Source organism: Musa acuminata, chromosome BXJ3-1, assembly GCF_036884655.1.
Source record: "Musa acuminata AAA Group cultivar baxijiao chromosome BXJ3-1, Cavendish_Baxijiao_AAA, whole genome shotgun sequence".
NCBI classification, from domain to species: domain Eukaryota; kingdom Viridiplantae; phylum Streptophyta; class Magnoliopsida; order Zingiberales; family Musaceae; genus Musa; species Musa acuminata.
This window is the reverse complement of record NC_088349.1, coordinates 13,089,822-13,105,611: the sequence shown is the minus strand read 5'-3', so window position 1 is coordinate 13,105,611 and position 15,790 is coordinate 13,089,822. Positions and strand designations below refer to the sequence as shown.

At 34.7% G+C, this 15,790-nt stretch overlaps 1 protein-coding gene across 1 annotated transcript; it reads left to right on the top strand.

Annotated features, from left to right (window-relative positions):
- The first annotated feature begins 1,648 nt into the window (after positions 1-1,648).
- Positions 1,649-15,228, top strand: LOC135629468 (protein DWD HYPERSENSITIVE TO UV-B 1-like). The gene is made up of 9 exons (XM_065136869.1): positions 1,649-1,849; positions 2,677-2,743; positions 4,341-4,597; positions 6,721-8,164; positions 8,347-8,793; positions 8,869-9,063; positions 11,321-11,377; positions 14,598-14,660; positions 14,768-15,228. Exons 1-9 carry the CDS (start codon positions 1,818-1,820, stop codon positions 14,849-14,851), a joined length of 2,646 nt encoding a protein of 881 aa, XP_064992941.1. The 5' UTR covers positions 1,649-1,817; the 3' UTR covers positions 14,852-15,228.
- Positions 15,229-15,790: the final 562 nt, after the last annotated feature.

The window sequence follows — 15,790 nt, the reverse complement described above, 5'->3', positions numbered from 1 at the left end:
TTGTATGGTATGAATGTGAATCTATTTATTTATTTTAATTAGAAAGTATTTTTATTACGTTCAATGACGTTTATGACAATTATACATGGACGAATCTATTAGTATCCTAATTAACTCAGATGTCTCAATAGAGACGAATCTATTCAAATTTGATTTTGAATTATCAAATCATCTAAAAATATAAAAAAATAAAAATTATTATTTTATAATATTTATCTACTATATTAAACGATTGAAGTAAGTTAGATATATTTTATTGTGTTTTACTCGTAAATGAATCGTGTTACATCTGATCACAATATCAATTTGAACAAATATCACATTTGACTTAAAAACTCATAAAAACACCTAAAAATAAAAAACCCAATTGAATATATATATATATATATATATATATATATATATATATATATATATATATATTTCACATTCATAAATGAATTATGTCATATTTAGTTATGCAATCATATATAACATACTTCATTTCGTAAGTGGCAAATAATAAAATTTGTTCAACTTATTCTATACTTTAAGCATCAAAAGAAATTATAATAAAAATATTCATTATATTTTTTTTTTGTAGTTTTTATTGATTTTAAATATATTTTTACTAATTTAACATGTCTCCGTCTTAATTCTATGACCCAATATAATATAGTTCATTTTTTGTTGTATAATTGTAAAGCTTATTTAGCTCATCTAAATCTTTCACGATCAAAAGAGAATATGATATAAATAATTAGTTGATTATTATTTTATGATTTTTTAAATTTAATTTGATTAAAGATGAACAAATTTGATTATCTAATTTAGGATTAATTATAGATTATCCATGTAGTTAGTTATTTTTAATATCTCGATCTATATACTTTAATAAGTTATATTGAAATTTCTATAGTTATAAAAGTAAAATAATTAAATCTATTTATCCTAACGACGTCAGTTGACGAAAACATGAAAACAAAAATTAAAAAGATAATTTTAATCTTTGATGGTGGACGATGTCGATGGTCGACAACGATGCCACTGGCGTCGGTGGTGGCAGACCCTTTCCCCTTTTTATATCGATGTTCTCTATCATCGAATACTAAAATTATATTTTTACTATTTATTTTAATATTTTTATCGATAAAAATAATATTATTAGGATAAATAAACCTAATTATTTTACTTTTATAATTATAAAAATACCAAATATAAATTTTTTTAAAAATTAAAAATTAAATATTAAAGATAATTAATTAAAAGAAAAATTGTAATCAGCCTTTTAAATTGAATGTTTAATGAATGGGGGGATTCCAACGTCCACATAAATTCTAAAATAAAAATATTATCTATTAACAATCGACTATGGTCATTTTTTTGAAATAAATGTATGATAATAAATAAAATTAACCCCCTTTTTTTGTCTGTTCCTTTAGTTGGTCCGGCGGATATTTTGAACACCTTTTTCTGTCCATTTCAGTTACCAAAAGATCGTCCTTTGCCTGTGTGGTAAACTGACACCACCGGCCGTCCGCGTCGCATCAAGATATTTTTATTCCTGCCCGAGACTGTTACTACCACTGACGCAGCCACTGTGCAATTATTGCCGCGTGGGAGGCGGCAACACAAATGGGACAATAAACGCATGTGGAGTACGGTAAGAAGAATTCTTCGTGCTTATCCGCCCATAGTCTAACGTACAGTCAACCCGAGCACTCCCGGCTTTATCCCCTCTCCTTCCTCCATCGCGACTTGATTCGTCCGTCGCTCTGTCTCTCTTTGGTGCGCGCGCGTCAATTGAAGGAAAGAATCGAGGAGGTCAACAGATTCCCATGGCCTCGGATCTCTCTCAGCTGGAATCAAGGTTTTCTCTCTCTCTCTCTCACCAGATCGCTTCTCTTAGTTCTCGCTTCTGATTTGTCGAGTACGGTGATCCTTTTTTTTTTGGCGGCCGATTGTATGATTGGATGAACTTTTCTCATACTTGACTCCGATTACCTTCGCTGTGACGCTTGTCTGGTTCTGCGAAAATTTATGAATTGGTTATCCCCTCATGAGGATTTGCCCCTCTCTCTCTCTCTGTGTTGAGATCTCTTATCTTAACTCGTGCTTCTGATTTCGCGATTTCTGAGATATTTTTGGGCGGTATTGATGGTCTGAGAGGATGAACTTCTCTCACGCATGAGTTCAATCGGTTTGGGATTCCGATTATCGTTGCTGCTTTGCTTGTCTCGTTCTTTGAGCCCTTTATAAGGGATTTGGTTCTCCTGTGCGCTTCTGTTTTGTCTTTGGTTATCGGGTCCTAGGGCTATTTTTACGGAGTTGATAATTTTGGTTGGGAAGAGGATGTTCCAGTTGGCTGCAACGTGAAATGAAAAGAAAAATGAGAATAGATTCTTGTCATATGTTTAGGTTAATCACCGAAATTTATGCAGAATACTGATAGGAAAGGCATGACTATTGTGTTTCAACAGGACCTTGGATAATGCACTATTCGATTTCTGATTTTGGTTACAAGAAGCATGAAAATATACGATTGTGTATGTCGTTGTGTTATTTGCATTCCGATTCTTTGCCTTTAGTTGTTGATCTACCTTCCTGCGTGATCTATGCGGCAGTTACTTGGGGTTCCTGTTTTAGATTCCATTTGCTTCAAGTGTTTTACGTTGGATTTGGTTGTTTTGTTCTTAGGTACCTTGATGCCTGTCACAAGCTGGAGGTTCTACCCAATTCTTCAATCTTGTCAAGTTTGTCAAAAGTAAGTTTTGCATCATATAAGATGTATTTGTTCACATCTGAAGGCTTCGATTACTATTTCACCTTCTGTTTTTTATTATATTTGGATGTACAAATTCTAAAGAAGTAACTTAACATCGTTGAGCTTATTGCGGTGGGGGTTTTAATTACAGGTTAGGGAATTCTATTTAGTTGTCAAATTTGTGATTAATTTTTTTTTTAAGACTACATAAAAAGCTATGTTTAAGCTTTGTTATTTCAAGAGCAACAGATTTGGCCGAAGCCATTAGTGGTTGTACGAATTACCAGTTATGAACATACTATCTTCCAAGAAAACGATGGAATTGATCATTTCGTGATTTTCTAATGTGATCACTTGATAGCATGCTGATTAAGGCTGGGAAAGGGCTCCACTGCTATCTGTTTCCTGGACATGGAAAGGATGGGTATACAAGGGGACTTAATGAGGTCCTAAGTATGCCCTCTAAAAGTTGTAATTCATTGAATTGAGATGTCACGAACATGTAGGGGGGCTGTTGGGTGCTTCAATAAAAAATTAGCAAGATTGGCTCATGTTACAGTAGATTTAATAACTGTGACCAGGATGAAGGATGGATGTGGTAGATATGCAGGGCTAATAGTGTGACAGCCTTGTCTAAAAAACCACCATGGGTTCTCAGAGCGGAGCAGTTTTTTATACCTTTAAAATGCTTTTAAAAAGTTTCAAAATTGTTAGACCTTTTTATCATCCAACAACTTTGTTAACATATGAAACAATTATAATCTTGACTTTAAATTTATTACTAAATAAAGCAAAGATAAGAAACACCTGTTATCATGCATAGCAAAATTCAGGTATATCAGTTTAGACATCTGTGAATGGTGTTACATGGTTCAGTTGCTGCTAGTTTTTTGTTATATGTTCATATGTACATCTGCTGTCTTTCTTTCTTATCAGTTTACTGTTCCAGTGAACATATCCCACTTAACAAATTCATCCCTAGAGTCTTAGACGGGACCTGCCTTGTCTATCTTTGCCTCTCCAAGTTTAGGGTTGTGCATGTAAACATATGAATTGCATAATGTACATATCCTGGTTCAAGGGTACCAGCATTTTTCTTTGAACTTTTTGTTTCTGACTTTTGGCAATAACAGTTATGTGCATTATGAGCTGCTACTTTTGTCTTTGGTTTTGGTCACCTGCTTTCAGTTTCATTTCCTGCTTATGAGGTCAGTGTTAGTGTCCAACTTCATCGTCATCTGGTTAAAATTTTCTAGTTCTATAAGCTTGCTCAAGTGATTAGTCCCAGAACTTATGTCTTGGTGTCCAATACAATGACATGTGCAACTACATACATACTCTTTATATCTGATAATTAGCTTGACTGTTTCTTTCATAGTTAAAAATAGGTTTTGCCTTTTTTTGGCTTGGTCCAATACCTGGTTAAGATTTGAGTATGCATTTGTATTATAAGCCAAAAGGCATTAAAACTTGAAATTGGTTAAGTTGTTACCTTTTTTTCTTTCTGAAACAAACTGGTCACTTTGTTGTATCCTTTTATACCTTTTGTTTTCGAGGCCCTGCATGTAGAGTCTAATGTTTACTATTTTGCTCCCAGGTTAAGCATCAAAAGGCACACTTTGAGCAATGCCATTTGGAAATCTTGATTGACCATTTGACGTCTTCGGATATTCCTCCACTTATAGATACTCTGTCAGAAATCAGTTTATCTGATATAAATGCAGTTGATTTATACCAAAAATCATCTAATGTTTTATTAGACGGAGAAAGTCTTCTACTTCTACTTAGTGCAGTCAACCAAAAGCTTCGGGTTGTTGATCTCATTAATTCATCATTTTGGAAAGATGCTTTGCGGTATGTCATACTAAACTTCACAAGATCTCCTTTGGTATTAGAGTTCCTCTTAAAGTTCCAAATTAACAATGAAGGGGTTAACATTCAAGTTCAACACCAACTTTCATCCGAAATAATGGCCATTATAACTGAAATGTCCATTAATGAAGCAAAAAAGTCATGTGTATTAAGTAATTACAACACATTGTTGTCCATTATTATCAGTCTTATGTAACTTGAACATGTATGAATTTTGAATTATAATGGCAGGTGCTTTACTTGAAAATGGGTATCTTCTTTGATGAAATAGTGATTTGAACAATAATGTTCATTGTTTCTGTTATTTCCCACTGTAAACATGTTATAATGGACTGATCTGCTTTTGAATATATATTCATTAAAAAGTGAAAGTCAATCAAAGTGAGCTAGTCGGTTGATAGCAGCTGTTATAATCATTGTAATGGTTTATTGCAGTTGTAGAGGTATCATTTATATTTATTATAATCAGCATCTACAACCTTGACCCAGATGAAATGTAACCAATATTTTGATTGCTAACGAAAACCAAACTCACTGGTTTTAGCTATACTATTAACAAAGTCAAAACAAATATTTACAACCTTGCTTTCAGATTATGTTGAAAGAATTTCAGAGTGGGTTATGGTGCAAATCTACTACCTAGCAAACAAAATATGTACACCAGGTAGAAATGGTTTGGATCCAAATTAAATGAAACAAAAGAACAGAAACCACATCACTTCCAGGACATGCGAGGCTTAGACTTTTTGTGTTGCCTTTTAGCATGGATAGTATCTGGGACTGCCTGATATTTTGACAAATTTGAGAAAAGTTGATGCAAGATTGAAGAAGAATAGGTAGTTTGACAATGATTGGCAATAAGATGTACTCACTGTCATCTATACCGTTATATGGCGCATTGAGGCTACTAGCTGATGATTGTATTCGCCCCCGCCAGCAACCCTATTGTCCCGTTCGTCTTTGGTGGCTGTGCTTAAGCATATGTGGGTGCTGAGGTTGAGTTCAATGGTTGCCTCACTGTCCTAGATGGCATAGACTTGTCTTTCCTTGGTGGAGGTAACAAAGAATTCAAGTATTTATTCACATTCGTCATGTGTTGTCCCTCTTCGAAACTGATTGAAGGATCTTTGCGATTTTGGTAGATAGGCATTAACTCAATAATGAAAATTTAAGTTGGACTGTTTTGCCTTCAATCGTTATCCAACTAGACGTCATATTCGTTGACTTATCAATTGCTAACCAGATTTTGTCAAAATGAAATACATCCACAGAGGCATTCATGCATGCTAGAGGTACTGAGGTGGCATCATAGGCCCTTTAGCTACCAAGTACAATAGTGGTTGGGCCCCTTAGCATGGCCAGTCATGGCTCCCCCTTGGATGACCAAAGATGGTTTATAGGGAACTTTTTGATAATGATGATGATGCTTCAGTTATGGCTGAGAGTTTCATAATCCCTTCTTGATCACTATAAATTTGCATCATATCATATTTTATGTATGGATGTCATCACTTCAGTTATTTACAATTTGAGATATTGGACCTTAACTATTTTGTTCATCTATATTGTTCAAGTTCCCCATTAATCCATCCATGGTTTATGAACGTATGCTACTGTAGTGCTTATTCAATAGAAAACTTTGTGCATATTGCATGTTAAAGTTTCTTATGAATCTTAGCAAACATTAAGGTGTTTAAAATTGGCTGCACCTACACCTGACATGCCCCATTCTTCAGGGTCTACCAATTGCATGTCTTGAGATCTGTTAGAATTAACCAATTGGATCTTAGGGCAAGATTAGCCAATCCTGATTATCATGGCCTTTCATAGCATGGATCATCAAAGGATGTTAGAAACTTCTCACTTTGTAAATGCATGTTTTGTTGGTTAGTTTCATTTTCATAGATGCTGGCATTCTGGAACTCTGCCTTAGGTAATTGGTTAGAAACTTCTTACTTTGTAAATGCATGCTTTGTTGGTATGTTTCATTTACATAGATGCTGGCATTCTTGAACTGGCTTAGGTAATTGGAGTCTGGAGTATTTATTGCATGTCAAACTTATGTTGTTCGTTGGCATAATTGGTGTGTTCTCTGTTGTTTCTAGTGATATTTGCCAGAGAGGTACAACATGCCAGATTTTGAACTTACGTTTCTCTTCTATTCGAAAGCTCAACATGATTGGGAAATTCATGCAGTTACACACACTTAATTTGGATTTCAGTGTTCATTTGATCAGTTTCCACATCAGTTGTTTTAGTTGTATGCCAAAGCTAATGCGGCTCTCGATGTGTGAAACACGAGTTGCTAATCTTTGGATGACCAGTGCTGCACTATCAAAACTATGTTCTTTGGCAGAACTTCGCTTCCAGAATTGTTTGTGCTGTTATGATACTGGGCCATGCCCGGCATCTGGTGGAGTTATTAGACCGGGAAATGAGAAATTTTGCTCTAGTAAGCAACAATTTTCTTCTTATTATGGGTCACAGTCCATGGCTAATGAGAATTTTTTGGAGCAAACTATGCCACACTACTCACAGGATACTCTTGATGGCCTTTGTTTAGAGAATCTTCCGTCAGTAAATCATAGTTTGCTTGGAAGCACTTCTGAGGAATTATCAGAAGAAAGTGATCCTGAATTTTCAAGTGATATACAAGGGATTGATAATATGCGAAAAATTTCTGATACCTTCAGTGAGTTCGATGGACAGGCCAATTCAAACATCTTTTTAAGACCATCCGAACTTTCTACACCATCTAGTTCTTCAGTGCCATGTACTGCCTCAATTTCTGAGATAATGGATGCAAGTGGAAGTTTAAATAATGACAATTCTTTTACTGGGCAAGCAACTCTTGGTGAATTTTGTTGTCAGCCTAATCACAGTGATAACATTTTGTTCGATGATATATTTTTTCCTAAAGATGAAGGTTCTTCAAGTGATATGTTGAATGCGGGGAGAACTCCAAGGATGTCATTGAAAAATCATATTTCTAGTCATCCTTCACCCATTTGTTTTGAAAGATACTACAGAGAATTTATCATAACCTCACTGCCACGTCTAAGAGTTCTAGATAATTTGCCTATTGGGTCTCTGGAGCGGCAGGAAGCAAAAGTAATTTTTAACAGATATTTTGAGTGTGCACCATATAATAGACAATATAAAGATAGTCTTATCAATATTCTGCAGAGGCGTGAAATCAGCAGTGGTATTTTTTCCCAGAAAGGTTCTAAAGTGAAGCAACCATATTTTAGAGAAAGTAATCACTCGTTTCTCAGGTCACTTTCTGCTTCTAAAGTAAGCTCATCACCACGGCCTCATTTACATTCCATTTCCAAGTTTAGAAGTTGTTCAAATGAAGAAACAAAGAGTTTTCGTCCAAGACAATTTGAATATCATCCTACAGACCCAAGACTTATGGTCTTTGGAACATTAGATGGGGAACTTGTCGTTATCAACCATGAAAGCGAGAAACTTGTTGGTTACCTTCCCTCTGTTGGAGCACTAAATAGCATTTTAGGTCTTTGCTGGCTTAAGAAGCATCCATCGAAGGTAAGCTAACAACTGGTGAAAATAGATCTGCTGCTTTTAAATATGCTGAGGTCGTCTCTTCTTTTTAATTCAATAATAGTGTGTACTTGTTGCTTCACAAATAATTGTACTTATACTCATCTTGTCCTTCATTTTCCACATTACTGACTTGTCCTGGTTTGGGTTTATGCTGTCGCCACTAGCTCATTGCTGGCTCAGACAATGGTTCTTTGCAAATGTATGATGTTTGTCAAATGCCATCAAAGATTACTGATCGATTTTGCACAATGGATGCTTCTATGCACACATTTGATGATTTTGAGCAATTGACCTCCGTCCATGTAAATTCAAATGATGAATATTTCCTTGCGAGTGGATTCTCAAATCATGTGGCTCTTTATGACATAGGCAGTGGAAGAAGGTTGCAGATTTTCAAGGATCTTCATAAGGAACATATTAATGTTGTCAAGTTTGCTCATCATTCACCCACTGTATTTGTTACTGCATCCTTTGATAAAGATGTCAAGATGTGGGACTTAAGGCAAGGTACTTCACAGCCTTGTTATACAGCTCCTAGCTCTAGGGGGAATGTGATGGTCTGCTTTTCTCCTGATGATTACTATTTACTTGCATCAGCCATTGACAATGAGGTAAAATTATAAGACACTTCAAGATTTGTTATACTTGCAATCCTATATTGATGTAATCTTAACAAGTATTTCCAGGTTAAGCAACTACTGGCTGTAGATGGAAGACTCCATACATCATATGACATTGCTTCTACTGGAAGTGCGCAAAATTATACTCGGTCTTATTACATGAATGAAAGAGATTACATTATAACTGGGAGTTGTGAAGAGCATGTTGTAAGAATATGCTGTGCTCAAACTGGAAGGAGGCTAAAAGATGTCTACCTTGAGGTAAATTAGTGCTAAAAATTGTTTTTTTTATTGTTTGTAGCTTATAATTGATTGTCTGATTAGTTCCAAGAAAGCTAACATCGTCACATTTTGTTTTTGAATACCTAATGTGGTTTTGACTTTCAATTAAAGACTAGTGAAGATAATCTGTTTACTACTGATCCTGAATTATTTCACGTGGTTCTTTCTTATTAAAAGAAAATTGTTTCATAACCTCCAAAAAGATTTTTGATTATATTTTGATCACTTATCTACCAATGATTACAAGGATCGTAATTTCATATCGTACCATTGTTTTGAGTGTAGCTCGGTATGGTACGATACAAAGTACCGAGTGGTACACCAGGGTGTATCGCTCGGTATATATATATATATATATATATATATAAGTTCAAAAAAAAGGCGACGTCGCCTCCTTTTTATGCCCACATGGGGAGAAGAAATCAAGGTTTCCTTCTCCCCGTGCAAAAAAGGGCGACGAGGTGATGTCACTGCCTCGTCGCCTCATTTCTTCTCCCCGCGACGCCGTTGAGGCTTCTTCTCCCCGCGCGGATGAGGAGAAGTCGCTGATGATGCCAAGGCCTCATCGCCTCATATGAGGAGGCAACATCTCATATGCGGCGTCCGACGAGGGAGGGCGACGATGGATTGGGATCGTTGAGGGAGAGCGGCGCCGGATCTCCATGTTCTCCCCCTTCTTCTCCCTCTTCTTTCTTCTCCCTCGGCTAATACCACCCAGTAGTGGCTGGCGACTATTGAAATCGATCGTCACCGACCGATTTAGGGTGGTAATGGGGCGGAAGCAGCCCCAAACGATGGTACCACCTGGTAGCAGACGGTCCACGTACCGGTCTATTGGTAGACTGGTACATACCACCCGGTACGGGTGGTATTATTCAAAATTAAAATCCTTGAATGATTGTGTTGTCATATTATATTCGTTATATCATATGTATCTAACAAAATGTTAAACTCATTTAAGGTATCATAATAACATAATAACATGTTTATTTTAATGACATCATTGAACTGTAAAAAGCTACTCTTGATCTATAATGAAATTTCATCAAAATGGTTTAAGTTTGATACACGATGAACATTCCTAATCGATTGTTCCATGATAAACTTCATTACAAGAACCTGTTGTATTTTTAGCTTTGATGCCTGTCAACTCTGACTTGCAGTTTGCACAATTAACTGTTCCATAACATTTAGCTTCTAAGTGTTGATCCTTGTGGGCTTGGGACAACCATGGAAGATGAAAATTGCTAACTTGTGGATTTGGGACAACTATTGAGGATGAAATTGCTTAGGCTACTTAATGTCTAATTTGAAGAGTGTCAGTTTAATCTTTGTTTGTTAGCTTCAACTGCCCAATGCTTTCTAGATTTAAGTGGACGCCTCATGTTATTGTTCTTGGCAGCAGGACAGGATACATGTGTCTTGCTGCTACAAGATAGCTAAGTCTTATTATTGAGCTATTATATTACAGTGGAATAAACAGATGGAAAGAATCATGTCAGTCATTTGAACTGTTTTATTGCACAAGAAGAAAGTCAATGAGAGCTGATTGCTAATATATAGTCTTTAGTTCTTCTGAGAAAGGGACATCATCTTGAAAAGAACCAATTACAATCAATATTGAAGAATGCATCTATTTGGAGGTAGAGTTGTCTAGATTTAGAGTTTCATGAAAATACTGGTTTCACGTTGAGAATTATTAGTCTGTTGGAGCTTTCTGTTTCTCTTTCTGTTTTTGCATATTTAGTTGCTAATGTTGCTAACGTATTTAATTGTTTCCATTATAGTCTTGATCTGTTTCTGTTTCTCTTTCTGTTTTTGCATATTCTGTTCCTTTCCATTATAGTCTTTCAAGTTTAGTACCCTTGGTTTTTTATTCAAAATTTTCTTGATTTTCTTTGGATTATTATATCTATTTAAATTATATTTCCCTTATTCTTTATATAAATGCATATATAGTGTAGTTTCTTGGATGGTATATAGCAGCTGTGATATGCTTAGCACACTATATTGATATCGAGCCTTCTTAAAAAAATTTAACAGTCATAAAATTTTGCTTATGAAATTATGTTGAAATACCAGTGTCGTCAACTATAACTTAGTGTTCGTAGATTCCATAGTTAAATTAAAAAATGAAAGTTCTAGACACAATTCTATGTTGCAAACTTGGAATTGGAACATCCTTGTTATGTGCCTCTATGTTGGCATTAATGCAACAGCCACATCTTATTTGCAGGGCCGGGGTTCAAAAAATTCCATGTTCATACAGTCTTTGAGGGGCGATCCATTCAGGGTGAGAATTTGTCTTATGCACTCTTTTGATATTTGTGACTTCTGAAATTGATGAATTTGCAGTTTATATGTCTATCATATTTTTAAATTTTAATTCTTTTTGTTATCTTTCTTGAAATTTTACTTATTTGCACCTCACGAAATTTCTTGCTTTAATATCTCAGTTGAAATTATGTTGACAAAGAAATATTTTTGTGTTATTTCAGAATATGTTCAACATGAGGTAAAAGAAAGTCATGATTCCATGCAGTAGATTTCTACTCTATATATCTTCATTATCTCTAATAACTTGAATTTCTTTTTGATTTTTTGATGCACTGAAACTGTATGAAATGGTTATCATATTACCTTGTTAAATCTGTTTCGACAATCCTTCTTGGTAGTTAAATTTTTACTATTGTCTTTTAAATATCATTAGTGTTCTCTCTGTAATTGATTCCGTTAATATGTGCAACTTTTTAGCTGCGTTGTTTATGCTGGTTCAACATAGGTCAGCTTCTGAACTTTTAAAATGGTTGTTGATATACATCTTCATAGATAATGGTACCGCACAGTGCACTCTATCTCCAAATTGTTGTGATGGTCATTGCCTAACGAGGTTAATTCGGTCTTGTTCTCCCGTCTGCAATCATAAAAATTTTAATGGTCATCTAGATGTTAAAACTCTATAAGTTCGATCAGTTGTTCACTTTAGACTTCTATGTAGCTTAAGAGCCAGGATCTCCCTGTGCGCTATAAGGTTGGATCTAATTAGACATTATCTGCTTGAACCAAGATAATACAACATCAAGTCGAAAATGAATGTGACAAAGTAGAGTCCTGTAGGATGTATGCAGTAGAATTGCGACTGTAGTCACTAAGTCAACAATTACTGTGGCAAAGTAGAGTTCTGTAGGATGTCTGCAGTAGAATTGCGGCTTTCTTTGCTCTATTGGTGCTTGAGTTATGATGTCTTCAAATTCAAGAAAAAAAATGACCATTACCATGAGTTAGCCATAAGATCCATGCTAGTAGGAAGACTGTGATTTTGAGGAACTCTATATGATTGTAGATCATATAAACTGTCTCAATTGTCCATAATCATTAACTAACCTTTAGTACCTTGCGACGATCCCCATGTGGATCTAACCTCGATCTTGCAGAGATTTAGCTTTGATACTTGTGTATCTGGCCTAGATCCCTTGATGCTTGTGGATTTATGTCAGATTGGCATGGATGTAGGCTGGATGCACAAGAATTTTGGTAAGATCTGAACAGATCTTTGCAAGATTTTGATGGATTTTATATTAGATCCGTTAACATATAGTTCAGAATCATTCATTAACTCATGTAGCCATCATTTATAAACTTTAGAAAAATCCTAAATCATCTGAATTCATGATATCATTATTTGAAGGAGAAACAATAATAAGAATGCAACTTCATTCTGAGAAATTAAGCAAATGAATGCCAATTTGAGGTTTGGATTTACCTTTTCCATATAAAAGGTGGGATGATTTTTTGAGAACGAACCTTCAAATGCTTGAGATTGGTCTTGGAATAAAGAGAAATCAATTTTGAGGAGTGGGATTGAGAATGTTTGTTGAAGAAATGGGGAAATAATGGATTGGAATTGAGAGACAAGTGTAGAAATGAGGGGAAGAAGATTATAAAGAGCCCAATGAATATATTTTATTATTTGGAAACTGGCGGTATGCTTACCATCTGGGTTGGTATCACTAGGTTCAAACCAGAATGGTGAAATTCCCAGTTTGTGTGCTGGTCCCCTATTGGACCAGCAAATACTTCCGATTGGATGGTAGGGCTGGTATTTGAATCATTGTGAGGAATTATGTTAGAATTTGCAGGTTGACCAAGCAAATGAGTTAACGGAGAATTAGTTTTCTTGAAAAGTCATTTCTGGCACTTGTGATTGTAAAACAAATAGGAATATTCACCAGCCAGTAATACAAAGTAGGATCAAATGTTGGTCTTAGAAATTAAATCAGAAATCATGTGGTCAAAGGTGCATTTCAGCTTTGAATACAAGTATTCTGAAATTGTACATAGTTCAAGACATATTTACCATGTGTTTTAGCAGCAGTAAAGCCATAAGTCTTAACTATTTGGGTTCGGCTATATGGATCTTTTACCGCCGTTGAGATCTATAAAAAGTCGTATGTTTAGTTAAATTTAGACCACTTAAATATTCATATAGAATTTATATTAAAATCTTTTTAGGTTTTCCTCTACCTCTTCTTGTACCACTAATGTTAATCATTTGACCTATTTTAACTATCGCATCTATAGGACACCTGAGCACATGTTCGTACTATCTTAAACGATTGTCTCTCGTCTTATCCTCTATCGAAACGATACCTAATTGGTCACGAAGAAAAATATATATTTTTTAATCTTTCATAGTAATTCCACACATCCATCTCAGCAATACAAATTTTTTTTGTATATGTTGCTTCTTAACGGTTCAACACTCAGATCCATAAAGCATTGTTGGTCTCATAATTTTGTTATAATTTTTTTCAATCATAAAGATATCCAACGATTACACAAGACTCTTGATGCCCCTCACAATTGTTTTATAAATTTATCACGTGTTTTAGCAAGTTGTAAAATTTATTATGCAGAGACAAACGATGGATTTAGCAGTTGACAACAAATAATGCTAAACTATAACCTGAAGTTGGACATTTTCAAATGTCAACTCCTCACTAGGATGGTTAAATTAAAGTTGCTGAACTACTTGGATTTCAAAGCTCCAATGGCAATATCTTGAACAACTGGATGTCTCTCATACTTTTACTTTGGCAACTTGCATAATTAAATTTCAGTTTTTGTGCATCATTGGGTTTTCAAAATGGTCATTCTTGGAGTTTGTGGAATTTGTAGAAAGAAGGATAATACAAGAACAGAGGTCAGATACTTTAAAAAGGTTACATACCACGTAAAATTTTAGCAGTCTAATAATAACTTTATTGCATATAGTAGTACTAAAATGATTGGTCAAAATTTGCCAAAAAGAATTTGTTCTCTGTTTTCGCTATTGTGATAGTATCCTCCTTCCCGGTGTTACAATACCCTTGTTATAAAATTTGCAAAAACGAATGGAACCATGGGGCAGCTTCCCAACCAGTCTGCATTAGTGTGCAAAGTCTACATATGATTTTCAGGCATACTTTTTTGTTATTTTTATCTCATCTGTTAACAATGCTTATTTGTTGCAGGATTTTCACATGAGTATCTTAGCAGCATACTGGCACCCATTTACTAAATCTGAGATCGTGAAGGTAGTTATATTTTACTTTTAATTCTCATCTATTATGGCCAAAATCTAACACCTACATCCTCTTGAAGTTGCTCATCTGAAACCACCTATTTTGCAATTCTTCTGCAGGTAAACTTGTTACAAACTGAGGAATGCAACGAAGAAAACACATCTGGTCAGTGTGCCTTGGCTTCGTCTGGAATGGGGGGTTAAATATCGAGATTTCTCTTCTCTGAGGTGATTTTATAGTGTGTAAAGTTGAATTGAAGCCGATTCCTGGTCAGTGGCACGTTTCCAGGCCTTCCAAAATGTCCAACCGGAGCACAGCTATAGCACCCCTGATACTGACCTTGCTGTTCATATTGCATATAAATTATTCCTCTATCTGATGCCAGCAATCTTTGGTTTTTTGCTGTAAATATCTTTGTTTTATGATCAATAGTTGTATGATGTATGCAGTTCATAGTGTTTCTGTAAAGATTAAGAAACTTCTGTAGGAATATGTAAAGATTAACATGTGCTTCAGCAGTTAGTTTTTTCACTGTACCAATAAATATATTGTGGGTAAAGTGATATTCAAAGGTGAGAAATGTTGCTCATTGTCACATTAAATTCTGTTATGCTAATGTTATGATGCAACTGCTCACTTACAGAAATTTCTTTCTAGAACTAGAGAGAATTGTTATTGTTTTGCTCAAAATCTCTTACTTGTTGATGCACCACTACCTCCAACAAAAATCAGAATGAAAGCATTTATATTCTTATCAATAGAAAATTTTGAGAACTGAGAGGGTTTTAGAAAGAATAAATTGAATTTTATTTATCTAATGAAGAATGAGAGAAAAAGATTTAACTTTGCACTTAAGAAAAAAAAACTAGGTAGGATGGTTTTTATTCAAAAACTAGAATATCCCTTGCTTTACATTTCCCTTAGAATAATTGTTCTTAGAAAAATAAATTTGAATAACTATGGATAATTGCCTAGAAAAACCTCTCATTCTTCCTCATATCTGTCCCCCTTTTAAAATTATTTAAAATTAAAATTAAAATTTGTTTTACAAAATCTCATTTTTATCATTTATTTTTTATAAGAAAATAAAATAATATATAAATTGAAAAACAATGACAAACTAACAAACTAAAATAAAATAT

Bases quoted from the DNA above. Each gene is read 5' to 3' on its own strand.
- LOC135629468 (XM_065136869.1), top strand. From the start codon at position 1,818: ATGGCCTCGGATCTCTCTCAGCTGGAATCAAG. The intron at 2,744-4,340 runs GTAAGTTTTGCA...TTTTGCTCCCAG, and splicing joins TCTTGTCAAGTTTGTCAAAA to GTTAAGCATCAAAAGGCACA. The intron at 8,165-8,346 runs GTAAGCTAACAA...TGTCGCCACTAG, and splicing joins TTAAGAAGCATCCATCGAAG to CTCATTGCTGGCTCAGACAA.